At 36.6% G+C, this 27,524-nt stretch overlaps 2 protein-coding genes across 4 annotated transcripts in view; both read right to left on the bottom strand.

The window, feature by feature from the left end:
• IQUB (IQ motif and ubiquitin domain containing) overlaps positions 1 to 6,351 on the bottom strand; it is a 68,926-nt gene extending 62,575 nt beyond the window's left edge. Inside the window, exons 1-2 of one of the 2 annotated variants that reach the window (XM_057550541.1) lie at positions 6,315 to 6,351; positions 1,211 to 1,635 (exon numbers count right to left, since the gene is read on the bottom strand). In XM_057550541.1, the coding sequence (XP_057406524.1) occupies positions 1,211 to 1,631 (421 nt within the window). In that variant the 5' untranslated portion in view covers positions 1,632 to 1,635; positions 6,315 to 6,351. Of the gene's footprint in view, positions 1 to 1,210; positions 1,636 to 6,247 lie in introns of both variants that reach the window. The other variant, XM_007177226.2, reaches the window with a different exon arrangement.
• A 7,095-nt stretch (positions 6,352 to 13,446) lies between these two features.
• On the bottom strand, positions 13,447 to 27,011 carry NDUFA5 (NADH:ubiquinone oxidoreductase subunit A5). 2 transcript variants are annotated; one of them, XM_007177224.2, is made up of 5 exons: positions 26,911 to 27,011; positions 26,558 to 26,602; positions 22,526 to 22,642; positions 17,504 to 17,569; positions 13,447 to 14,406 (listed from the first exon to the last, which is right to left on the bottom strand). In XM_007177224.2, exons 1-5 carry the CDS (start codon positions 26,929 to 26,931, stop codon positions 14,305 to 14,307), a joined length of 351 nt encoding a protein of 116 aa, XP_007177286.1. In that variant the 5' UTR covers positions 26,932 to 27,011; the 3' UTR covers positions 13,447 to 14,304. The 2 variants fall into 2 exon arrangements, with proteins under 2 accessions (XP_007177286.1, XP_007177287.1); XM_007177225.3 differs by lacking the exon at positions 22,526 to 22,642 and having other exon boundaries at positions 26,911 to 26,984.
• Positions 27,012 to 27,524: the final 513 nt, after the last annotated feature.

Genomic DNA, 27,524 nt, shown 5'->3' with positions numbered 1-27,524 from the left:
ATGAAATGTAACAAGGCATTATTGATGCTAAGGTTCTTTAAGCTTGTTAAATATTATTTTCACAGTTCTCTCTTAATAAGAGAACACTCTCACAGATGTTACATTATCAGAAGGCTATTTTAATTGTTTCCTGGATTCAAAATTCTATGATTAATGTATTTTAAATTTTTCATAGCAGCGACTTCCTAAGCTTTGGGAAGGGAAAGTTTGTTCAGGAATCTGTGAGCCTCAGGAACTACAGGACCAAGACCACTTTTTTTTAATCATCATATATTTGGTAAAAGCTATAATCACAGGGAATCACAGAATTATCAAAAAATGGAGCCCAAATTCACAATGAATAATGTAATTGAGGGAAAACAACTTCAATTTGTCATAAATGGGCTTGATTACTTCTCCTCCTCCTTTTTATTCTTACTTGTGTGGACACACCACACAAGAGCTAACTACTCCACTAGATTCCAAAGCTACATTTTACCAGCCAGACTAAGCTGCTGTTATTGTTAAATGATGACCCACGGTCTCCACTCTATGGATGGAAACTCTCTCAAAACTTACGGACAAGGGGGAGAAGGAGTGGTCAGTTAACCACCCAAGTACAATTCTCCACGTAACCACCTTCTTCCTGCTCCCCTTCTGCTTTGTTACCAACAATGTAGTAATAACTTCCACATGCCATGTGGTCAACATTATATCTTTAAAATTAACCCATAATGAAAGACAACAATGATTTTTCTGAAGCTTAATATAAAGTTAACACTAAGCAGAAATATGGAAATACGTAAAATCAACGAGATACGTGGAATGAGTACTGTATATGAAACTAGAAAAATATGGTGTCAAGTTCCCATCCCACCTCTTGCTAGCTATGTACAATTAATTCCAAAATGGCATGCAAAAGAATTACAATTATACTCAAAAATTTCTCCCTAAACATTTTAAGAACCTATTTTATTTGGGAAAAACAGATAAACAACACTTTAAAATTTACTGATGCTCCTTCATTTAGGGAAGTAGATACTGCAGAATAGAGGAGAGGCTTCACACGTAATTAAGAGATTCAAGGGGCATAGCCACAGAGGTTTGGTGGATAAGGGAGTGGGAAGGTAATATCAAATATAAAATAAATCTTCAAGCAAAAGCAAACAAGAAAAAACAACCATTCTTCAAAATGAGGTGGAAAAAATACCCTATCTTCCCTAGGTAATACCTGTTGCTGACGAATCTTTCATTGATGTTTTCAGAGATTCCTTTACAGCCTTTATTTTTTCCAGAAATGCCAGAGAATCTTTTGAATATTGTTCGGCTGACTGCACTGCATTATCAGATTTAGCTAGAGACTCTCCACTGTCTCCTGGAGAATATGAAACTTGTTCATCTGCCGTAACGTCTTCCATGAGTTGCTCGACATCATTTAGGCCCAGGCTTAAAACGCTCTGGTCACTCGTCTCCTCAACACGTTTTGCACAGCCCCCACTAGATGGCTCTAGTTCAGATTCACAGTCTTCAGTTTGATCTGACTCTGGAACCTCTTCTGTGGGAACTGGAATATTGATAGTCCCGAAAGCATCCTCTCCTTCTTTTGCTGAATCAACATTCTGAGCATCGGATCCTTCCTCCTGGTCCGACATTGTCCTGAATTAAAAAAAAAAAAAATATATATATATATATATATATATTTACTACACTTAAAACTTCTACACCAAATATCAAATTCATTGCTGGCATACAGCAATGTTCATAGTATACTACAATGTGGCTCATTATTTTTTTAATATTATCTTAGTAATGGCATTAGGTAAAAAACATTGGTGAATTTTTAATAAAAACACCACAGAAAGTAAAAATGTGCACCAAAAAGAGAACCTCAAAACACAATAAATCTGAGAGAAATATTCTATGAAGAATATATTTTAAAAATTCTAAAATATGTTGTCATCTCTTATTCAATGAACAATGCCTTGTGAAAGAAGAATTTTTTTCAATAGCCTTTTTTCTAAAAAAGGCTATGTATGCTTCTGACATTGCAATTGAATAGAAGCTCCAAGGAACCTGACATCTCCACAGCAACTATATGCTGGAAAGTACACACTGTAGTAGCTTTGCTCTCACAAGTTGTAGCAGAGGTGTCCAATGACCTCTGTCCCCCAAAACAAACATATCAACAAACAAATGTGGGTTGATCTTGGAGCTAACTAGGGCCTAAGCTACAGCAACCAAGAGTTTTGGCTTGGGAAACAGTACGACAGCATACAGGAGCTTGGGCCAGGGTGGGCCAGAGCAGCCCAGAGCCGGGCATCAGAGACAGGAGCTGGATCAGAGCAGTGAGAAGCCAGTATAGCCAGGAGCCTACCTATAGAGGTTGGCAGCCAAGAAAAGGGGACAGGGGAAGTGGCCCTGAGGCTGATTTCTGAGGCAAAAGCACAGGCAAGATTAAAACTTGAAATAGTAGTGAGATGGAAAAGCTGTGTTTGGAACTTTCACTTAAGCATAGATCCTTATGGAGAAAAAAATTAACCTTAGTGAAGTTCTCTGGCTACCAGATGACAAATTAAAAATAATTAATAATATCCTGAATAAAAATGTATACTTGTTGAATTCAATGAATACAGCATTAGAGCTGAAGAGAGAATTAGTAAACTGGAAGATAAATCAAAAGCTTTTATATAGACTATTGCAAAGAGATAAGGATATGAAAAATATGAGAGATTAAGACCCATGGAGAAAAGAAAAAGAAAGTCTAGCATATTTTTCTGCTAAGCATGTCTCTTGTTGTGAGCTAAGAATGGCTTTGTATTGCTAAAATAAAAAACAAAGAGGGATTTCCATGGTGGTGCAGTTGTTAAGAATCTCCCTGCCAACTCAGGGGACATGGGTTTGAGCCCTGGTCTGGGAAGATCCCACATGTGTGCAGCAACAAAGACCCAATGCAGCCATAAATAAATAAAAGAAAAATTTTTTTAAATATATTAATAAAAAACAAAGAGTGTGCAACAGAGACTGCATGTAGCCTATGAAGCCCTTTTCAGAAAAAGTCTGCCAGCCCCTGATTTGGCATGTGTCAAATTGGAGTCCTAGAAGAAAACAAAGATGGAAAGGAGAAAATATCGTAAAAGGTAATGGCTGAAAATTTTTCAAAACCAATTAAAAATATGAATCCAGGTCCAGGAAGCACAATATAAAAATATACTTAACAGGATAAATAGAAATAATTCATAGCCATTTATATTATAACTAAATTACAGAATAACAAACAGAAAATCCGAAAAGCAAACAGTGATCAAGGACATATCATCCACTGTTTTGAATCATATTTGCTGGCATTAATGCAAAGGAAAGAAAAGTAAAATCGCTGCAATTTCTCATCAGAAAAATAGAAGCCAAGGCAATAATAGACTAATTAAAAGAAGGTAACTATCAACCCATAATTGTACACCCAGCAAAACTATCTTTCAAGAAGAAAAACAGAAACATTTACAAACAAGTTATCACCAAGATATCTGCTCTAAAGGAACTTCTAAAGGATACACTTGAAGAGGAGTAAAATGGGCCCAATGTAAGTCTGAAGTACAAGAAGGAAAGGTAAACAAATAAATCATAAACATATGGGTAAACCCAAATAAATATTGTCAACACAAAATAATAGCAGAAAATTAAAATATGAGACAATAAGAATACGTAACTGGGAAGGGAAAGATGAGAATAAACTATTATCAGTTCCTTATACTGTTTACAAAATTGAGAGCTATGATATTCTTAACTCTAGACATTGTTAAAATTAAATATGCATAGTTAAACTTCAAGAACAACCAATAAAAGAACTGAAACAAAGTTTTAAAATTCAGGAACAATAAAGAGAAAAAAAATGAGACAAAACTGGACAAAACTTTGACTTTTAAGAAGTTCGAGAAACTTCTTTAGGCTCTCACCCACACACACACACAAATCTTCCTTTTGGTTATTTTCTCCTATAACAAAGTTTAGTGGCCTGATTAGAAAGAGAGCACCATAAAGAAGCCTTAACTCCTAGCAACATAATTATCTACCCTTTTTGGAGAATCTGAGATAATGCTTTTGTTTCTATCTGGTGGGTCATCCTCCCCCCATGATGGCCAAGATAGCATCTTCTAAAACAGCAACAGCAACAAAATCAAAAACTTCTGCTCTTAAAAAAAGACAACTAGAAGAATCAAAAGGCAAACCATACACTGGGATGTAGTTTTTTGCAAAACTCTTATCTGATAAAGGACGTGTACCCAGAATATATAGAGAACTTGAAAAAATCAATAATAAGAAAAAAATAACAGTGAAAAAAATGAGTAAAAGATTTAAACAGATCCGTCATCAAAGAATATACAAAAGAAAGCAAATAAGCAGAGCCAGGACAAGATTGAGGCAAGCGCGGCACCTGCACTGCCCTATACACGCACTTGCACCTGAGAATAAATGCCTCCTAAGATTTTAGACCTAGTTGCCTCAGTTGCCTTACTCTAATCCTGGCCCTGAGTACAAGCACATGAAAAATGCTCAATATCATTAGTCATTAGAGAAATGAAACTTCAAATCACAATGAGATTTCACTACACATCTATTAGAATAGTTTAAAAAATTTTTTAACCCAACAATAGCCAGTGAGTATGAATACAAGTGGAGCTCTTATACCTTGATGCAAAAGTGAAAATTGATATAGCGTTTGAGATAACTGTCAGGTTTCTTGTAAAATTAAACACATTTATCATATGACCCAGCAATCTGTATCCTTTACCCAAGTGGAATGAAAAACTACATTCACTCAAAACCTTCACACAAAAGTTAATAAAGGCTTCATTTTTAATCACCAAAGACAGGAAACAACACAAACGTTCCTTAGCTGAGGAATGGATACACATACTATGATGCCTTCATAAAATGGAATACCACGCATAAATAAAAAGGAATAAACTATTGATACAACATGTGTGAATCTCAAATAAATTATGATAAATGAAGAAGCCAATTCTAAAGGCTACATACTGTATTCTTCAATTAAGTGAAAAAGCAAAGCTCTTGGTTCACAACCTCCAGAATTCGCTGGGTAAAACAGAAATTGAGCCTGGTACACAGAGGGCAAGGAGAATCGAAGAAAGAGGCAGACCGCTCCAGATTGCAGGTGGCAGGTTTAATAAGCAAGGAAACTTACAAAGGAGGGTTGTCTTAGGCAGCCTAAAGACAGTAAATCTCAACATCTACCCGCCAAAATTCCTGAGTTTATGAAATCTTAACTGGCTTCAGTCAGGTATACAGTTCCGATGGTCTCAATAGCACATCTCCTAGTTCAGGAACAATGGGCAGAAGGTACATTCCAAGGACAGGGGAAGGGAAAAGAGCCTCCGACTGCCCCCCTGGGTAGTGGGTAAACCGGAGGTCATGTCCTTTCAATGACCTCTCCTCCAACAAAAGCACATACCAGTATGTACAATGTTACAGATACGACTACTTTTGTATATGTGTAGAAACCTCTGGAAGGTGAACTGGAGGGCAGGGAGTTGGGGAACATGGGCGCAAGACAGATTTTCACTGTTCACTCTTCTTACTCTTTGAACTTTTAATCATCTTTATGTATTATGTATTCAAGGGTAAATGTTATAATATTTAAAAAGTTGTTTAAAAAGAAAAAAAAACACTCTCCTATGACTGCATACAAAAACGTCCCCCTTTCACCTACAATGCATAATTTCGTTGGTATATCTAGAATATTAGTGTAAATAGTAAGGCAGGGATCCAGTTTTCCCTTCTACCAAATAGCCTTGTTGAGCATTTAAGTTTCTTAACAGGGCACAGCAAAGACCGTGGGTGGAGAGGAGTGAAAGAGGAATGTCTGAAAGCGCTCTATAAAGACTAAAAATGGTCACCATGGATGGCTAAACATTTTCTAACGCCAGACTGGGTTGCACACACGTCTTGCTTCTATATTATTAACCGTGATAAGCGCTCGGGGTGGGAGGTGAGGTACACCTCCTAGCTTGATGCCGCTACTTCCGAATCCCAAATTAGAGATACGGAGCCAGAAAAGGAACCAAGAAAGATGGGATGCTTGGCACAGTTTTTTAGGCAAAGGTGAAACGTTCCCGAGTGGCCATACAGTCCCCAGAGCCCAGGTTGCATCAACGCCCCGCACAGAGCCCTCGGAGTCCAGCGCCTTAGCCACCCGCTCAAGGTCGGCCTAGGGATAGGGCCAGTCGAGGGCAGCCAGAACCTGTCCTCCTACCTAAGAAACGCAGTTAGTCGGGGAGAAGCGGTTTCCCGGGTTCCTAGAAAGCGGAATCCACACTCACCGAATTCTCTGTTTCCGGTTGTATCCTAGCAACGGCCCCGGCACCACTCCCTCCCACCAGAACACCACTCCCGCGAGAAGAGGCGGTGCCGGCGCTTAGAAAAAAAGGGGCGAGGGATGGAGCCAGGGGAGGGGGCGGAGCCAGGGGAGGGGGCGGAGCCAGGGGAGGGGGCGGAGAGAAGGAGTGAAGCAGAGGTTGGGGCGGGGTGAGGGAGCGAGGGGATTTCTTACCTACTCGCTACCTAGATCCAAAAGTGGTTCTGATGGTAACCACTCTCTAAGCTGTCTTTTACACTTGTGAAATGGCACAGTTCTCCGAACGAAATACTGACAGCAATTCGCGCTATGGATATAAAAAATCAGGGTTAGAGAAAATGTAAATATGAAGTGAGAGTGAGGACCTAAGCAAAGGAGAACACAGGTGTTCAACAGCAGGTGCCTACTTGCTTTTCTTAAATTTGGAACTTGGCTCTTAGCTCCCTTGCAGCCAAACAGAAAAGGGAGATAGGAGCTATTAAATAATTCCCCTTTTAAGTCAGGAGAAGCAAAGCTATTGTTAATCACTGAATTATAAACGGGTTTTTTTTCCTATGACTATAAATTCTTTAAATTGAGAAGGTTTTTAAAGAAGCACGTATTATTGCGGGAAAGGATCAATTGTGTTCCTATTGTATATGTAGTAACAAACTTCATGTGGCTTCATAATAGCTAACATTTATTATTATTTGTTACTAAGCACTTACATATACTTCTAATTTAAATTTTACAATGATTTTTTAAAGGAAGAACTGTGATCTGCTTCCTCTTACTAATGAGGAAACTAAGGCTCAGAGAGGTTTGGTGGGGGGAACCAGAAATAAACCCAAGCAGTGTGACTCCAGAACCTCCATTTTAAACCACTATTCTATGCTGCCTTTGACCTAAAACCCTTTGCTATTTAAAAAGGATGTAAGATTAAGTAATAAAATTAAAATTTGTGTTATATATAGTACAGGTCCATTCTTCCTTCATAATGTTCAATGTCTTCATTCCTTTATGCCATTCTGTTGAAATTGCATTCTCCTCTCCCCAATAACTTCCTAATGTCCAAAGTAATTTTTTCCATCTTTATCTCATTTTAAAATAGATATTTCTTACTAGAACAATATAAAATATGTATTATATTCTCAGATGAAATTGGCTTTGCTAATGGTTTTAGATAAAAATGTTTTGTTTTTGTTTTTTTGGCTGCGCCCGGTCTTAGTTTCAGCAGGATGTTTAGTTGCAGCATGCGGGATCTTTTTTTAGTTGCGTCATGCCAGATTTAGTTCCCTGACCAGGGAGGGAACCTGGGCCGTCTTCATTGGGAGCTTGGAGTCTTAACCACTGGACCACCAGAAAAGTCCCAAAGCATATGCATTTAAATCATTTCATGAATCCACATATTCATAAAGAGCAGAGAAAAGGGCATTTTGATAACCACTAGGGTTAGTGTCTCATGAATAAACCAGATGTTGCTGGAGATATGCAGACAAATTCTTCTCAGTGCTCCCCTACTCCCATCTCCAAAATCATAATGTATCTTAAATTTTACTAGTAATGCGAATTTAATTGGTTTTAAACACTCACCTTTCTGGGTCTCCTGTTTAAAATGTATCATTCACTGCCCTCCCTGTTAGGGACAGTATGAAAAGCTAGATTTAGTCATAGAGGCAGGAGATGGAGGGATGAAAACCTGGTGGTAGATAACTTAAGTACTTCACCATCTTAAATATGACTTGATACCCACTATATGTTCATATTTTATTTATAGTTTGCTGTGGAGGCGATTTTATACAACTCAATTTTACAATATAAGCCTAACTTAATTGGTAGGCTTCCCAGGTAGTCTATACAAGTTGGAAAGCACATCAAAAGCACATACATATATATGTGTATACACACACACAAACACACACACAGATATACGGTTGTTTGGTTATATAAAATAAATGTAAATGCAAGCTGAAAACAACCAGTCAGAAAAAGACCCTCAATTCTGAAGGTGGAAAAGTAATTTAAAATACCATTTTACTTTTCACCATAAACCTATGCATTTTTCTCAGGATTTATTGCCCAAAATGACTTATCTTTATTTCTCATGAAATAAGAATCCACCTTTATTTATCTCAGCCTTTATTTATACAATAAACATTTCTTTTAAAGTATTTCTATTTTTACAAAGATGCCATCTAGTGGCTTTATGAAATCAAGCATTTCAAAGTATTTCCCATTGTTACTTCATGCTAAAATGCAAATGAATGAATCAGAAAAAGGTATTAGAAGAATAATTTAGACCAAGAACCTGAAAATTATTCTTTAGAAATTATCTGTAAGAACTGAATTTGGATCATAATACCTTTGTGAGCTTGTTAAGAGACTGCAAATACAGATCCATAGTCCCTTTTCTGAAACCTGAAGGGACAGATGTGTTTGAAATTCAGGTTTTTTTCAGATTTTTGAAAGGTAATACGGACATATACTGTATATTCTATAGCACCTCCAGTGGGTCTGGGGAAGTACTCCAGAAGCAAATACATTAATACTTCTATAAAAAAATATATCCATAATCACATTAAAGTGGGATAAAGACCATAAATAGCCTTTTCTCAATTCAGGTCAGGTTTTGCTTCCAAATGAGTTATTAAAAAACCTTCCATTTTCAAACATTTTTGGAGTTTAGAATTTAGATACGGAATTGTGGACCTATTTTACCCTAAGAAAAAGAACCAACCCTCCTGTCATAGAAAAAGAGAGTTAAATGAAATATTATCATAAAATAGTAATGTTTACCTTTAGAAATGCCTAAAATGTTCACCTGAAAAGGAAACCAACATATTTGAAGATTAGAAAAAATCCCAAAAAAGAATCTCTGCAATGCTTTTCATTTAGTCATGTATAGAAAGAAGCTAATTGACCATACATATTATGTACGCACACAACAAAAAATTAGCAACTAATATAAACTGAAAGGCCACTTTGAAAACTCAATATTAGCAATGTGTGGCAAGTTAAATTTATGAGTTCTATAGTACATTCCAAAAAAAATTTTTTTTAACTTTGGTTTTCTATTTCTTGTTTCTATATATAATTTGCCATGTTCCCTTTCCTCTGCCTCTGTGTTTATGAAACCACGTGTTGAAATGTCATCATTCTCAGCCCAGATCCATTGTGTGACTCTTTTGAGCACTGTCGACCCTCATTAGACATGTAATATGAATAAGAAACAAACTTTTGTTGCATTAAGACATTGGGATTTAGGGGTAGCCTATTCTAATTCACTATTTTTCTCATATTTTCCTTCACTAAGGAGAGTTTTGGCTTATTACCTCTAAATGAAAACATTCGAATAAATTTCTTCAGTCCCCATAAATAATTCAATTTCTGTATCACATTCCCACTTTGATTTTGTTGGGGAGGAAGAAATTTTCCTCTACCCTTCTATGGTCTTCTGCCTGGTCAAAGAATTAAGTTGACCTGAGACAGATTAACAAGAGAAAATCACACAAATTTTAATAACACATACATGGGAGAGACCCAGGAAAACTGAGTAACTCACCAAAATGGCTGAAAACCTCACACTAAATACTATCTTTAGCTAAAGACAAGAGGATGTTGTGGGCAGTGGTTTGGGACTTCAGAGGGGAGGAAGGCATTTCACAAGGATATAGAAGAGCGAATGTTTGGTAAATAAATGTTTGCTGGGCCATGCAGAGACAATGGGACACGGAAATTTTAACAGACTTTGCTAGGTTCCTCCCTGTCTATACACCTAGTTCATACTATAGTTATGTATGGTGATAGCTTCCTTCCAAATTTCTTCCTGAGTCTTTTAGGCCTTGATTGTTTTCAGCTCAAAATAATCTGCATGCCACAGACATATTGGGGTGGCAAGTTTTGCTCCCCTACAATTTCTTGTGAATTCTATTGAAAATAAACCTCTTCATTCTCCTCTAAACCAAAATCCTATCTTCTCATTTACTTTTTTCTCCATTGTAATTGTAGTATAGGCTGCCATCCTACCAAGTACTGAGTTTCAAAGGAAATTCTGACCTAAGATGCAAAATACTACTCATGGTATGTTCAGTGATTCGCTGCTTTACCCTAGACCCCAGAACACACTTGCATAGGCAGTTTCTTTAACTTCCATTTGTCTATATAGCCCTTGAGAGTGGGAGGAAAAAGAAAAGGCTGATATTAACCTATATGTGGGAATTTTCTTCGATGGAGCACTGCTGATTTTCTCCCTTTGAAGAAAAAATGTGAGGGTAGCAAACTGTCTTCCAGTGATTAAGAAGCCTGATATAGATAACTGGGGGTGTGGCAAGGGTTCAAGCTCTACAGTCCTCTTCAGTTGGAGAACATGGTAGGCAAGGTCCTGCAAGACCTGAAGATCTTGGCTTTTTGAGAAAAATGAAAGTGAACAGAAGAACACAGACTCTGGAATACTGTCTTGGCTGTTAGAAGGAATTAGAAGAGCTGGCCCAGTGGGAAGGCCCATTTGAAAAGCCTGATGAAGCATCAGGTAAAGAGACTTAACTTCTGAAGGCAACACAACAAGTCTTCCCATCGTAGTTGGTCCTAAATTCAGCTACTTAAGAATCTGGTGACAAGAGTCATGTGGATTTGAGGAAGCTCTCACCTGGACCCAAGTGAGAGGCAGGCAAACCGGCTGGGTTGACCAGCTGGGTTGACCTGGGGAGAAGTTGCCCTGCACTCCACTTTGCAAATGTGGACCAGGCAGCCCTCAGGGACCCTTGCACTTAGAGAGCTGGCCTCAGGGCCTCTGGGGCCCCTCCAGCTCAGAAATGGAGGCCGACAGGTTGCTCGCCCCTGCACCCACCAGCATCACAATGTAAGCTGCCTTTTTACAGTGAAAAAAATAAAAAAGAATCCTGATCTTCTCCATTTGATAGATTTGACAGAAGATTGCTTTCCTTTTTATCTAGTATCCTAATCTTCACTGATGTGCTCAAAAATAAATCTGCTTCGCCTTGTAACCACAAAAAAGCTCAATTAGCTTCACTTCTCTAACTATACTTTAGGATTAGAAAAGGAAATTAAAACAGAGATAAACTTCCTTACTTCCATCCCCGATTCTGAGGGAAAGGACTCAGGGAGTGGAATAATGCGGAAGAGGCAAAATGACACCTGAGGTCTGGCGGCACATGACGGCTGCCACTGCTGGCATCATATCCTTTCTATTCAGAAAGGCAGACAACTTCCCCAGCTTCTCCTGATCAGAAAGGATGGCAACCCTCAAGGCTGAGCCATATCCTGTGTGCCCAGGATAGCCATGGCTTATACCTATTATTCTTATCATACTTCCTTTCACTCTCACAATCATTACACAATGAATGAAAAATTATATGCTTATCCTAGGTATAAGCCATTTTCATCCCAAAGGAAAGAATGCCAGAAATCTGAATATTCTGCACTCAGTCCACAGACTGGAAAAAGGGGGCATCACTTGGCTGCTACTTCCTTCTTTGTCTGCAAAGCTCAAACTGATTAGCTTCTTTTTCTTGAGGTGCCTGGATTATGGTGATTTACTTGAATGAGACCTACGAGGAGCCCAGGGAGACTGAAATGGGCCATTCGGAAAATTACTCCAATTAGTCTAGAAGCCACTCAGCAACAATTGAAGATCATTACATAGAAGAATCAGCTGCAAAAGATCAGGAAAGGTTAATCTGGAAGTTTATAAAAAGCACCTGGAAAACATTTGCACACATTAAAAACAATCAGGTGTAAGATTATAGGGGCAGTTGGAATGGCAGTTAGGAAGTGTAAAAGAGTGGACCACACAGTGATGTCTTTAAAATACCTACCCCATTAACATTACCTGCCTATGATCCATATGAAGATTTCTGTACAAAATGAAATCAAGTTTATTACTGTATATTTGTTTTTTATAGGTACTTTGACAGAAAAAGTTAAGAAAGCAGATCTACATTCTTTATTTTTTTTAGATCTACATTCTTTTGGTGCAGCCCAAACAGTACAGGCAGGAGGGACAGCGTCCCAAGCATATTCATAAAAAAAATATAATGTTTAGGAGCATGAGTTCTGGAGCAAGACTGTCTAGGTTCAGAAGTTAGCTCCACATCTTACTATGTAACCTTGGGTGTGTTATTACACTGTCTCTTTGCCTCAGTTTCTCCAGGGTCCCCATGTTGCCTAATTACAGGGGAGCACTACTTGCAACTGAATTCTGGTTTATCTGGAAAAATTTGCAGGATCTCACTCTTAAGAGTTGTAATGCAGATTTAATGAGTAACATTAGTCAAGTACTTAGAAAACTGCCTGGCAAACATGAACAAACATTAGTCATTATTATTATTACTATGACTACTACTGCTATTCTACAACTAGCATTCTAATTTCTAATGTAAACATCATATAAGGTCCCCTTTTATTAACAGCCACAGGAGCTCTGCTGGTGAAATATATAAGATGCCAAGGATCATGGGAGAAATGGAGCTGGAAGTATGTATCAAGTCATCTTTCTGTTTTCATGTACCCAAAGGACCTGAAAAAATGGTTGGCCAGAAAAATAGCTTGAAAGCACCTACGCAAACATGCTTTAAGATCATATATTTTGACCTCAGTAAAATTATATATTAAAGCAAATGGTTAGAACTGAAAAGGAAGATATAAATCATAAATTCTACTGCTTTTACAGAGAAGGAAATCAATAGGTTCTTTTGAGAAACGGACCACGTGCCTCGACTTAGTCACTGAGTTCACGGTAGTGCTGGAGCCTGGCAATGAGAGCCCCTGGACTCGCCCCCAAATGCTTTTCCCACTTCCCACACAGAAGCGTCCTCTTGCAGTCTGACTGCTAAAAATTATCTCAATCCACTTTAAATATTCCTTTAGCACTCAATTTACATCTATATAAGGGGAGAAATATTGGAAAAAAAGAAAAATACATTTTTTTCCCCTCATTCCGAAAATTCTGAAAGGTTCTGTTCGGCCACAAGAGATAGCAAAACACATATGTACATGCACACACACACACAAAAAAAACAAAAGTACTTTGTTCTTATCTTTGAAGGTAAGAACTACCAAATTTAAATACTTAGAAATGATAGGAGGCTAGGTAGAAAAGGTGAGGACATATGAAAAGTAATTTTATTTTTGTTTAACCTTAAACTTACCAAACTGCTTCTTTCTTTGAACAGCATTTATCTTGTTTGATACCCAGCTGCACTCATATTGGAAATTAGTGAAAACTACTTAATGATTCCACTTTGAAGTTCTAACCATACAACTAAGATGTTTTGAATATAAGCCTATCTGTAAGTCAGATAAACTTTAAGAACTCTTAGTGTCTCTTCTTTTACAGAAATTCTATCTCTATCCTACTGTACTTCGGTTGATCAAGAAAACTAAAGGCAAAGGGCCAGAAAGCTAACTTCCTTAAAAATGAGACAAAAGGAAAAGTTTTTCCAACTACCACTATAAATAAAAATTTTTCTTTCAAATACCAAATCAATTTTCTCAAGTGTACAATGAATTCTAATTTGATAGGTTTTTTTCTTACTACTTCACTTCAAACAGTGACCTATAAATTTGTTTAAACAATAATAATAATTAAGTACCTTTTATGTTTTTTCAGAATAAAAAAAATTAAATGACGTGTTGAAGATACCACTAAAAATACTTCACCTTTTGAATATGGCCCCTGCATTGGAGATCTATAGGAATTTTTCCAATTAACTTTCAAATCTTCCCACAACATTTCTGTTTTAAAAAATATTTTTGAAATAATTTGAATGAATGCTCTACAAATCAAAAACCAATTCACAAGTCCTTATTACATAATCAGCGATTTTATCAAGTCTCCTATATATGTTCTGTATCAGTTTTCTTGATTATAAGATGTCAATAATATGGAAATATTTTTAATATAACAGAATATTTAATTACATCAGTTTCCCATAAACACACAAGTCACTTAATGATGCTTATATTGGCCATTTCCATTGGTTGGCAAGAGGCTCTTCCACTAAAGGCTCCCATGGTTTCCATTGCACCATTTTTCTTGCCAGACTTAGTTCATTTTCAGCCTGTTAATAAGAAATTTTTAAAAGATTGTTTGATTATATTGTCTAATAGATATTTATCACAGCTAATAACTGAAATATAAACTAGGAGAGCTACTTCTTTCATATTAATACATAATAAGCTGTTCCACCATCACATGTTGAACATCATTAATTAAATTACCTTAATTCTCACAGCTACACGATCATCATGAGTAAGAAAGGATGGCTTTTGATTTCTTCTATTTGATTAAAATTTGCTTTTAGAGTGTTCAAAAGTTTAGTTGGTGAGTTTTTGATCTTGTCTGTTTCACCATTTAGACTACAAATTCTCTGAAGAAGTATGTCTCTTAATCTATGTTAATGGCTTTCAAACTTTATTTTACCATGGCCCACTGTTTAAAAAAATTTTTTTTTTTTTACTAAGGGATCTACAAGATGCACATACAACTAAAACAAAACTAAAAATATCATCACCTTTACTAGCTGTCATACACTCTATTTTCTATTGAATGTAAAAAAAAAACTAGTCACAATCCACCTAAACTGATTTCATGATCCATAATCCTTTAGACCCACAATCTGTAAAATTGTGATCTGTGAAGTGTAAGAGCATACAAGAGTTGTATTTTTACTGATCAATCAAATCAGTTTCCTTAATCAGATTATGTTACATTTAATTTTTCCTTTCAAACACAATTTACAACATATTTAACAAATATATTTTAGCTATCTTTTTTTTAACATCTTTATTGGAGTATAATTGCTTTACAATGGTGTGTTAGTTTCTGCTGTATAACAAAGTGAATCAGTTATACATATACATATGTCCCCATATCTCCTCCCTCTTGCGTCTCCCTTCCACTCTCCCTATCCCACCCCTCCAGTTGGACACAAAGCACCAAGCTGATCTCCCTGTTTAGCTATCTTCTTATTTCACATTTTTTCCACAGCAAAAAGACCTATGACAACTCTGGCCAACTTAGAAGAAGAACACTGTTGAACACTTGTCAGGACATCAGAGAAAGAATTCAAACACAGAATGAATGCTTAGTTTCTATCAGAGGCTATAATTCTCCAGTTAAAAGGCAATGCCTCGGGACTTCCCTGGTGGTGCAGTGATTAAGACTCTGAGCTGCTAATGCAGGGGGCCTGGGTTCGATCCCTGGTCTGGGAACTAGATCCCACATGCATGCTGCAACTAAGAGTTCACATGCCACAACTAAGGAGCCCGTGAGCCACAACTAAGGAAAAAAAAAAAGGCAATGCCTCATTTATGTCAGTGGCGTGAAACAGCCAATCTATGTTTAGCAGCAACAGTCTAAAATGTATATAAACAATGAGTTAAAAAGAGTAGATAAACAGAAATCTGGGGGTAGAGGCATTTCCTAATGCTGAAATGAGAAAATACTGATTAAAACTATCCCTAAGGATGACTCTCTCTCTGAATGCCCTTTGACTTTTGTCTCTTGAACATTCATGCCTTCTCTATGCCCCCAAAAAGTCACTGCATGCTGAGGAGGGTTCCTACCCCTGAACACCACTTAAGTCAGCCCTACTTCAGGGAGCTGGACTCAGCTGGCATGTGGCGCCTGTATCCACTCCCTCCCTCTTCTCTGGCTTCCGACACACTACCCTTTCCTCATTCCTCTCATATGTCCCTCTAGAAATGGGCTGTCCAGTACGGTAGCCACTACCTACCTGTGACTACTGAGTGAGCACTTGACATGTAGCTAGTTCAAATTCAGATGTGCTGAGAGTATAAAATACACCCCAGATTTTAAAGACTTAGTATAAAAAAAATGTAAAATGTCTTAATTTTTTACATTGATGATATGTTTCAATGATACTATTTTAGATCTACTGGGTTAAATAAAGCATTATTAAAATTTAACCTTAGCATAGCCCATGAAAATTTGAGAACTGCACAGATAACGTAAAAATACTTAATGTACCCTACGACTATAACTGCATGATAAATTAATGTACCAGCTAAACTAAAGTTATGATCAAAGTGAAATCAGGTAGAAAAGAAAGAGGAACAGAAGGAAGACAATAATAATAAGTTTGCATTAAATTCCCATAACACTTCATCTAGTACCATATTCAAGCTGGCAAATGAATAGGAAGGCGAAGAAAATAGGCCTCTGAATGACTGAAACAGTCTACATTTATAGAAAGCTGTCTGAATACTCCATTCCTCTTTTAACAGAGCCATCTAACAATTCTTTCAAATTTATATATTATGTCTATTGGTAAGAGATTTTGATAAAAGGCAAGAAAACGTAAGAAAAAAATGTTTACATTTTTTAAAAATACGAAAAACGTAAAAATTACATGAAACAGAATTAAACATTTATCAGACCCTTATAAGGGGAAGACATTCTAAACCTATATATAATATTGGGAAGGAGCGGAGATTAAAAGGGGAGTGGGCAGAGGGAGAGTGATTTGACCAAGTAAAAAATTTAAAAACCTCTACATATGGGAGAAAAGTCAAAAGGCAAAGAACAGACTAAAAAAAGAAAAAACAAACAATATAGCAAAAATTTAAGGTTAATATCTTTTATTTGAAAAAAATCTCAAAGAAATATATAAGAAAAACACTAAAAACAAATGACAGAGTAAAAACTTTAACAATATAAATTACAAAACATGAAATACAAAAACATATTTTAAGAATTTAACCTTCAAGAGTCAAAAATAAAAATGAAACTACATTTTAATTTTATGACTCAAAAGATCTGTATTTTTCCATATTAAAAATATAGTAACCCTTTAAAATGTAAAAGTATATGTATCTAAAAAGATAAATTATTCAAATAGCAATAATACTGTTACTAATTTGAACTAAGGAAAGGCTAACAAGAACATGCTAATTAAATTCCAAACTTCCAACAAAAGCCTCATAAATTCAAATTATAATCAATGATAAATATTGAACTGACATACACATGTCAGAGTATGCATTTTCTTATGTGGTTAGTCTTCTATTGGATGAATTGATATAAATTAAAAAGTTTAGTTTTCTTTTCTTTCTGGAATGTCAGTTTTATACCTCTATAACATTGTGCCTTTGAACATTTGAAGCTAAACATCTGAATATTCAACTTTTCTTTACCTGAAGAATCACCTCTTCTATTTGGCCTCCCTGAAGTTGCTCTTCTAATTTTTTAACATTTGGTTCCTATAATTTAAGGGAAAAAAAGAAAAAAATAGTTAAAGAAGCACAAAAAGCACTTAATATGACAAATGTAATTAATTTTTCTTTCATTGTACCCTTGCTAATTTTTACCAAATATCTGGTTAACAGCCATTTCATCTCTCTACTATTTTATTGCTTTTCTGTCTTAATATTAAAAGTGTTAAATGTTTATTGATGTGCTTATCAAGGGTAAGAATATGTTTAATTCAGTTTCTCTAAAATACAGATTTTAAAATAATACTTTATTTTCTTAGTACTTCCTATATTTCCTCTTAAGCATTAGCATTAAAAATAAATGCTACCCTATGACCCAGAACTCTACTCCTAGGTATATGCCAAACAGAAATGCATAATACATTAACCAAATGACATGTTCAAGAATGTTCACAGCAGCATAAATTACATCCCCAAACCAGAAACAATCCAAATGACCATATATAATAGAATAAATGAATAAACTGTAGTATCCGAATATAATATAATATTATAGAGCAACGAGAATGAACAAACTACAACTATATGCAACAACATAGATGATTCTCTCAAACATATTATTAAGCAAAAGAAACCAGACAAATACATATTGATGATTCCACTTATAAAAAGTTCAAAACCAGGCAAAATGAATCTGTGGTATTAGAGGTCAGAAGAGTAGTTATCTTCAGGAGGGTAGTAACCTTGAGAAGAATAAGAAAGGGTTTTGGCATTCTGGAAATGTCCTCTTTTTTGATTTAGTGTTGACATGTGTGATTACTTTGTGAAAATACATCAAGTTCTATGCTTATAATGTCTGCACATTTCTTTATGTACATTCTTCTTCAATAAAAGGTTACCTGAAACTATCACAACATTGTTAATCGGTTATACTCCAATGTAAGATAAGAAGTTAAAAAAAAAAAATTAAAAATAAAATAGCCACTGTGCTTCCCTACTTTGACTCAAAAAAAAAAAAAAAATGTTAATATAGTAACTAGAACATTCAATGACATATATTTATTTTCTAGTAGACCAAGCTTTTTGAGAGCCAGAAACCATGATCTATATATACACATGCATATGTAAATAAGGTGTAAATAGGGTAGCTTCTTGGCCTATAAATGGAGTGAAAAGAGGGAGAAAAAAGAAGTTATTTTCTACAGGAATTGGCATCTGTCTCAGGGCATCTGCTGGCTGACCCAAGATATCTGTATGGCTTGTTCCTCCACTTCCATCGAAGTCTTTGCTCATACATCTTCTTCTTAGTGAGAACCACTCTGATAATTTATACTGTGGTAGGCTGGAATAATGCCCCACAAACTGTACATGAACTAATCCCTGGAATCTATGAATGTTACTTTATATGGCAAATATTTCGCAGATGTGATTAAGGATCTTGGAATGGGAAGATTATCCTAGATTATCTGAATGAGCCCTAAATACAATTATAGGTGTCCTTATAAGAGAGAGGCAGAGGGAAATTACACATGGAAGAAGAAAAAGTAAAGACTGGAATGACTCAGCCACAAGCCAAGGAATAACAGAAGCCATCACAGCTGGAAAAGGCAAGGAATGAATTCTATCCTAAGGCCTCCAAAGGGAGTGCAGGCCTGCCGACACCTTGATTTTTGCCCCTGATACTAATTTTAGCTTCCAGAAATATAAGACGATAAATTTCTATTATTTTAACTCACCAAGGTTGTTGTAATTTGTTACAGCAACCATAGAAAACTAATACATATTATAACACCCCTCATCACCCTCATACACACCATTCTTCCTTCTTTAATTTCCTTCACTGCACTTACTATGTTCTAACACACTATGGAATGTACTTCTTCATTCACTTATTTTTCTTATTTATTTCTTTGCCTCCCATCATTAATGTATAATCTCCAAGGCAGGGATTTTTATGTTTTGTTCATTGCCATGTAGGCACTAGCTTCCATGCCCAGAACCATACGTGGCATATGATAGACATGCATTAAGTGTTTCTTGAATAAATACAAAGTAGTTAGAAAAGAGAGGGAAAAAAAGCAGATGAACATGTTTGAGAAAGACTGTTTAACTCAAAATGACTGAGCTATGAAGCCAAAAATTAATAACAAAACAGGGAAGCTGGTCACTGTCATGATACCCAGGAGGGAGAATGTAGAGAAGGCAAGGAATATTCAACATTATTTTCAACTCAGGAAAAGCCTGTGTTGGGAAAACAATTCAAAATTTGTCTTACTTAAGTTGGGTCAATAATGTGAGTTTTATTTACTAACGGCATAATGCCACCAAGCTTAATAAGGTACCATGTACTGAATGCTCACTATATGCTTGCAACTGTGTTAAGCACTGTACATATATTACCTATTCAGTCCTAACAACAAGTGTTCAAGGCAGGTATTATTATATCCAAGTTATAGATGAGGGAATTGAGACAGAGAAAATGGGCAATATGCCAACTCACCAAGTAAGTATTAGAGCTGAGATGAAAATTTTGGAAAGGCCACAAACCAATGCTTTTCACCACTATGCTATTACTATCTCTCCAGTATAATCTGAAAAAAATATTTACTTTTATTTCCATTTTAGGCTTAGACACTTTATAATCATTACAATATTCCCTGAAGATTCCATGGCTCTATGGGTGGGGTTAAAAATCTGTGTTAATTTTATCAAACAGGATTCAGCAATACAGCTATTACATAGCGCTTGGTGTTTTAAAAAATTATTTGTATACAGCCTTTTGGATAAACAAATATTTCTAAGGACCTCATTAAGTGTCAGGCACTAAGCTAGATTCTTGGGATACAAAAATGACTGCAATTCACAAGTAGCTTATGGACTAGTAGAGAAGACATAAAAGGCTTCACAGAGGAAGTGATGGATCTTGAGGACTGAGTAAGAACTGCCTGGCAGACAAGGTAAGGGTATTCCAGGAAGAGGGAAGAGAAAATACAAAGAAACCAAAAATAAAATTGCATGGAACTCACATAACTGTCAGCAGTCTGGTATTACTGAAGTATAGTGTACAAAACAGGAAACGACAAGATAAGATTGAGAAGGTAACTTAGAGCCAGATCTTGGGGGGGCTTCCATACCATGCTAAAGACTTCATCCTATAAGCCAGTGGCTCCCAAACCTGGCTATACGTCAAAATCATACAAATAAAGGTAGCTAGATGAGTTTCACACAACCAGCCCAGCATAAATCCTTAAACTCAGCCTTTGAGAAACACTGAACAGGAAACCATAGTAAGGTTTTAAGCAGGAAGATCTCATGATCAGATTTACATATTGAAAAAAAAACTCTATTGGCAGTGTGGGGCATATAATGAAATATGACAGAACTAAACACAGACCAATTTAGTTATAAGGCAACTGAAAGAGCCTAGGTCAGAGAAAAGAATTTTAGAACTATTAAGTGAAAGCAATGACAGTGAACTCTTCTTTGGGTGACACTGGCAAAAGTAAAGGAAAATATAAGGATAAGTTTTCTTTTTCTTTTAAGGTAGGAAAAAGCTAAATACATTTTGAGGCTAACTGAAAGATGATAATAAAATGGGAGGCTAAAAGAGAAACAGAGAAGAAATGATTAAAGGGGAACACGGTTATGGAGAAGGAAAGCAGAGAATAAAAGACAGTTGAAGAGACTGACCTCATGAAAAAGAAAAGAGAAATTTCTTACTATGAGATGGGAAAAAATGCATAAGCCCATTTTCCTTAAAGAAAGATGAATTCAAAAGAAATGTTAATTTCCCCTTTAGAGACTTGTAATCTGTGAATTACTTCCAGAACTGCCAAGATAAGAATAAAAGTTCCAAATCGAATTGCACTGTTTTGCCATATACCTGCAGAAAATGTAAGAATTCTCTCTGGACTACAGAGTTTGGTGATCTAATAATAAGAAAACTATATTAGGGCCACTTATTACATGTATAAGTGGTCTTAAACTTTTGGAGTTTATGAACACTATTTTGGATAATTACAAAAGTCCACGAAATAACTGCTAGTGTGGAAATTTAACAACAGTACAATATAGTTTGGTATAAAAGAAGTAGCAGCAGTCTATTGTGTGCCTGTCTAGCCTTTGATTCAGAAGCTGTAAAATGCTTGTATTAGTCTGCCTGGGCTGCCATAACAAAATACCATACATAGACTGGATGGCTCAAACAAGAAAAATTTATTTTCTCACAATTCTGGATACTGGAAGTCCAAGATCAAGGTACGACAGAGTCCGTTTCTGGTGGGAGCTCTCTTCCTGGCTTGCAGACAGCAACCTTCTTGCTGTGTCCTTACATGGCAGAGAACACGAACTCTCTGGTATCTCTTCTTAGAAGGACACTAATCCTACTGGATCAGTGTACCACTCTTATGATCTCATTAACCTTAATTACTCCACACTGTGGGGTTAGGGCTTCAACATATGAATTTGGGAGGACACAAACATTCTGTCCATAACAATGCTCAATATAACTTTTGGTAGTTAAGAGACTAACTTGGTCCTCTTCTTTTCATAACAAATCACTTTTTAAAATATTTATTCCTGACAGTTGTTAAACACAATATACATATTTTTTTCGGTTTTGTTTTCATTCTTCCCTACTCTAAAACTAGAAAAATGAAATAAAGATTGATATATCTATGGATAAGAAGTAAAAGATCAATAAAGGACTAGACAGGTAAGAGAGATAAAAGAAAGCTATAATGTTAACTTAAGGAAGGGACTTGATCTTATTCTTTCACTCCTGTATTTATAGTGCCTGTCATATAAAAAGTACTCAATAAACAGGACTTTGATGAATGAAAGGGAGAAAGGATGGAAGAAACGCATGGAAGGAAGGAGAATAGAAAGGAGAGAGGAAAGTGTGCAGAATATGCAAATAGTAATCAAATGCATTTTTTATTTTTTTGTTAAATGTCGCATTGGATACCATACATCCAAGAAAACAAAATCAAGTTAGCTACTTACCGCTTTAACCATACTCAGCTTCTCATTTGTAATCTGTTCTGTATACTTTCTATATGCTGCATTTTTAGGGATTTGTCCAAGGACATCAAGAATCTTTGTATACAATATTTTTAGCCTCTGAAAAGACAAAAAATACAAATTTCCAGTTTAAAATGTCACCAAAGATTTAAAAAGTCTCACTGATTATTAAAAAAAAAATTCAAAAAAAATAAAAATTCACACCTGTTTTTTAAAAAATCATTTAACTTTTCCTTGTTGCAACTTCTTCATGTCTACGCCTATCGATCCCTTTACAACTTAGGAAAAATGTGAATATAAAGATGGAAACTTTTCATATTTGTATGTATGACAAAAGTCGTACAGAAGTTAAAGGTATGATAACAAAAATAAAACTGCATTCTAACTTATTGCTAACAATCTTTTTGGTAAATTAAATCACTTACTAAATCAGTATGTCTCAAATTGAGGTCCTAAGCACTGCAAATTCTGATTTTTTAAAAATTTTTTATTTGAATTTCTACAGAAATAGAAAAATATACAAGCAGTATATTATCAGTATGATCACATTTAACGGAATGTAGTGATGATACTTCAGTGCTTATGCTTAGTGACTATGATCAAGTTGGTACCATGTGAAGATTTCACCACAGGCTCAACAGAAGAAAGCAGCAAGAAAACTGAGTCACTGCACATATTAAAGCAGCACGCATTAAAGCACACTGAACTTAAAGTTCAATACAGCAGCCAGCAATAAAGTCATATGATAAAAAGTTGTTATAGTAAACCCTAATTCACAGTTCATAAATATTAAGTATAATCATAAATATAGATATGTGATGAGGATTTTTCATTATTTCTTTGAAATTTAATTTGAAATTTGTTTTAGTTTAATTGTATGAAACCGTAGATGCTAATACCTAATTTCATTCATATATATTCACCATATATATGAATAAACAAAACCAACCTTAAGGGCCTCTAAGAATCATTTTTCTTAAAAAGTGCTCTGCATATTTAGACATTACTTCTATATTTGAATATGATGTTCCATAATAGAGGGTATTTTACTATACTAATGTAGAGCTTGTTAGATAACATATAATCTAAATTGTGTTTGTGTGTGTGTGGGGGGGGGGCGGGGGGTTGGTTTAGCCTCATTTCTCCTCAATTTTAGCAAAGGGCATGACAATAGAAAGGCCTGGTAAGAGACATGGATTCTAAAATGGGGATGTTAATAATATCAGCTTCATAGGATTTTGTATAACTTAGAACAGTACCTGGCGCACATTAAGTTTCAATAAATGTTAGCATTATTATTCTACTGGGGAAAGAAGAGTCACATCAGCAGATACCAGAGAAGGTTTCATAGAAAAGGCAGCATCTGAGATAGACCTGGAGGGATGGTAGGCCTTAGACATTTGAAGATGTTAGGAAAGGCAATCTTACACATAGAATACATACAGAGGATTGAATGGCAGAAAATATGGGGAATGTAAAGTAATTATTATATAGTTCTATTTCCCTTGAACTGTGTTGTCTAATATAGTAGCCACTAGCCAAATTTGGCCATTGAGCACTTAAAATGTGACAAATCTGAACTAAGATGTGCTGTTAAGTGTAACTACACACTGGATTTTGAACATTTAGTATGAAAAAAAGACTATAAAATCATTAATTTTTATATTGATTATATATTGAAATGGTAATATTTTGGATATGTTAGGTAAAATAAAATATATTAACTTTTTCTTTATTAAAAAAAAGTGACTCCTAGAAAATTTTGTACTACAAGCATGGTTTATATTTATGACTTGCATTATATTTTTATTGGACAGCACATGGCTAGAATATAGGACACAGAGGAAATGCTTTGGAGATAAGGTTGGAGAAAAAGCAAATCAGACTGTAAGTGGTTCTGCATGGCAAGTTAAAGCATTTGGGCTTTATTATGTGGGCAATTAAAAGATTTAGGGAAATTGTGATTAGATGTATGCTTCGGAAAAATTAATCTGGCAGTAGTGAGTTAAAAGAATAGGATAAAGGAGCAACAGAGAAGAAGGCCAGTAACAAGGTTGTTGCAAATCTCTACACAAGAACAAGGGACTAAACTGTGGTAATAATAGTAGGACAAAAAAAGAGAGGTCATAATGGAGAGCTGTTATAGAAAAAGAGCAACAAAATTCATCACTGGAGTGAACATGAAGATAAAAGAGCATAAGAGAAGTATCAACTATGATGTCCAATTCCCAGCCTGCAGAGTAGAAAGACTTTGATACCATCGAGAAAAATACTCCACAGTGGAAGAAACAGATTTAGAAAGGGAAAACCATGAGTTCAGTTTTAGACAATGAGTCTAAAGGCATTATGAACTCATAATGAGTACAAGACATTAACTCAACAAACATTAGTTACTGAGCACATACCATGTGCTAGCATAGTTCTAGCAGTGAACAAAAGAATAAAAAATCCCTGTCTTGATGAAAACCTACAGTCCAGTAGAGAGAGACAACATACAAGATCAATCAGTAGAATACAGTCCATTGAATAGTGATCTGGAAAACCACTGTAAGCACTTTTGTATTTAGAGTGAAATGGAAAAGCACTGGTGAATTCTGAGGAAAGGAGTCACATGGCTTGACTCACATTTTAGCAGGCTGACTTTTGTTGAAAAAAGATCAAACTGAGGCAGTGAAAAGCAGGGAGAGGCAGTTAGGAAGCAAATGCAAATATCCACAGCCATGATGATGGCGGCTGAGAATAGGGTAGTAGAGGAGGTGGTGAGAAGTAATCAAAATTTGGATATCATTTGAAGGTAGAACCCAGAGGATTTACTGAAGTACCAAATTGGGGTGTGAGAGAAAGAAAAGAATGAAAGATGATTTCAAGGCTTTTGACTGAGTGAATAGAAAAATGGAACTGCTGTTCACTGAGATGAGCAAACCTGAGAGCAGAGCAGGTTTTGGGGAGAAGATCAGCAACCCCATTTTGGGCACGTTAAGTTTAGGTTTCCTGCCTGACATCCAAGTGGAGATGTCCCCTAAGTAATGAAATATACAAGACTTCCATAAAGGGAGAGGTTAGTGTGCTTGCCACGGAAACCCAAGAGTTATCAGTGTGTAGGTGGTATTTAAAACCATCGGAATGGGTCCAGACACCAACAGAGAGCAAATACAAATAGAGAAAAGACCCAAGAACAAAGTCTTAGAACTCCACCATTTAGAAGTAGGGATATGAGGGATAAGCAGAAAAGGAGAAGGCCAAAAGAAGTAGGGAAAAAAAAACACACGAGGAGATTGAGGTGTCTTGAAGCACAGTAGTGTTTGATGGACAGTGCCAAATAAGTCAAATGCTGCTATTGGGTTAATAAAGATGAGAAACGTGAGCTGACCATCGGATTTAGCAGCATGGTGACCTTGAAAAGAACAGTCTGGCCAAGCCTGACTGGAGTGTCTTCAAAATGGAATAAGAGAAATAGGAGACCGTTAAGTACAGATAACTTTTGAGCTACCTGTAAAAGAGAAGGAAGGAGAGAAATGGCGTGATTATAGGAGGGAGGAGAACGATCAAGGGAGGTCTTTTTTTTTTTTTTGATGGAAGAATGTCTGAATACTGACAGGAAAGACCTACTAGAAGGGAAAACGGATGACAAAAGACGGCAACTGCTAGACCGCTATCTTTGGTAATCGAAAGTGTACAGAATCTAAGGCACCTAAGAAAAGGTGAGGCGGGGGAAAAGGCAGAAAATGGCGATACAGATCTGGGAAGACACTCGCAAAAGTACCAGTGAGCCACTAGAATGCCACGGAAAAACTCAACAAGAAAATGGTTTGAGAAAGAGATCATAGCAAAACAACCAAACAAAAACGTGGTACCAGATAAACCAAGTACTAAATACCGCTGTTGACTCAAGAGCTCACGCTGAGTTGTAACTTGGGGCTTGCAATATCCGTATCCCGTTAACCATTCAAGAAACAAAGTCGCAGGATTCTAGGCTTCCTTGGAAACTCAGGAAGGAAAAAAAGAGGTACATACCTCGTGTGGACTCTCACATACAGCCAATCCCACAAGGCCAGTGGTCTGTTCAAAAAAACAAAACACGATTCATGCTGTTTACTACAATTCCCCGCGTACCCACGCTAAGACAAGCAAAACCACTACTGTCCTGGCTAAAACTGGCCTAAAACCAGCTACCGGTCTCTCAAAGCCGCTGGTTCGGAGTTTTCTTCTGCCTATCCGATCGGAGCCGCTAATCTGGTCACCCCTAAGGGCAGAGCAAAATGAGTCCCCCAGAAGCACCACCAAGCCCGTGACAGTTCCGGCCACCACCCGCGGGCTGACTCCATCCCCACAGTCTAAATTCCGTCAGTGACCTCCACCCGCCTCACCTTCTTCAGCAAGCCCGCCATGACAGCGCCGAGCAACCGGGACGCGCAGCCCTCTGGGAACTCGCCCAGACCCGCTCAATCCACCACAGAGGCCGCCACTCCGTCACCTTGGAAACAGCTTGGCCCCGCCCCCTGAGGCTCTTTACGGGGGCAAAGGCTCTGCACCGCCCATTCCGAAAAGAAAAAATGACGCATGAGCAATTAGTGCACAAAGCCTCTAAACCAGGAGGGTGGGGCAAAGGTTATGTTAGGTGTCTTACGTCTCAGTTCCTGACGCTCTCACGCTGCCTGCCTGCCCAGAGGTTGAGGGAAACCCTCCAAGCTACAAAAACACACCAGGAGATTGAGGTCATAGTCACTCTAGGAACCTGCATTCGTCTTAACCTTTGGTGAATTCCTCTCTTCCACAGCGTAGTGTGCAGTAAAATGAGGGTGGTCGCGGAGCTATCGTCTAAGTGATCTCTTGGGTGCAAAGGTTAGTTCAGTATTCTCAGTCTTATGAGGCAAAGCAAAGCCAGAGAACATTTCCCATCACAAGGCTTTTCTCTTTCATTTCACTCACTGAAGTACAACATCCATTTTCTCATTTTCCCAGGTGAAGTGATACCGGACCA

This window comes from Balaenoptera acutorostrata, chromosome 7 (genome assembly GCF_949987535.1).
Source record: "Balaenoptera acutorostrata chromosome 7, mBalAcu1.1, whole genome shotgun sequence".
In the NCBI taxonomy this organism is placed as follows: Eukaryota; Metazoa; Chordata; class Mammalia; order Artiodactyla; family Balaenopteridae; genus Balaenoptera; species Balaenoptera acutorostrata.
Note: the sequence above shows the minus strand (reverse complement) of the source record. Positions and strands in the feature narration are given on the sequence as shown.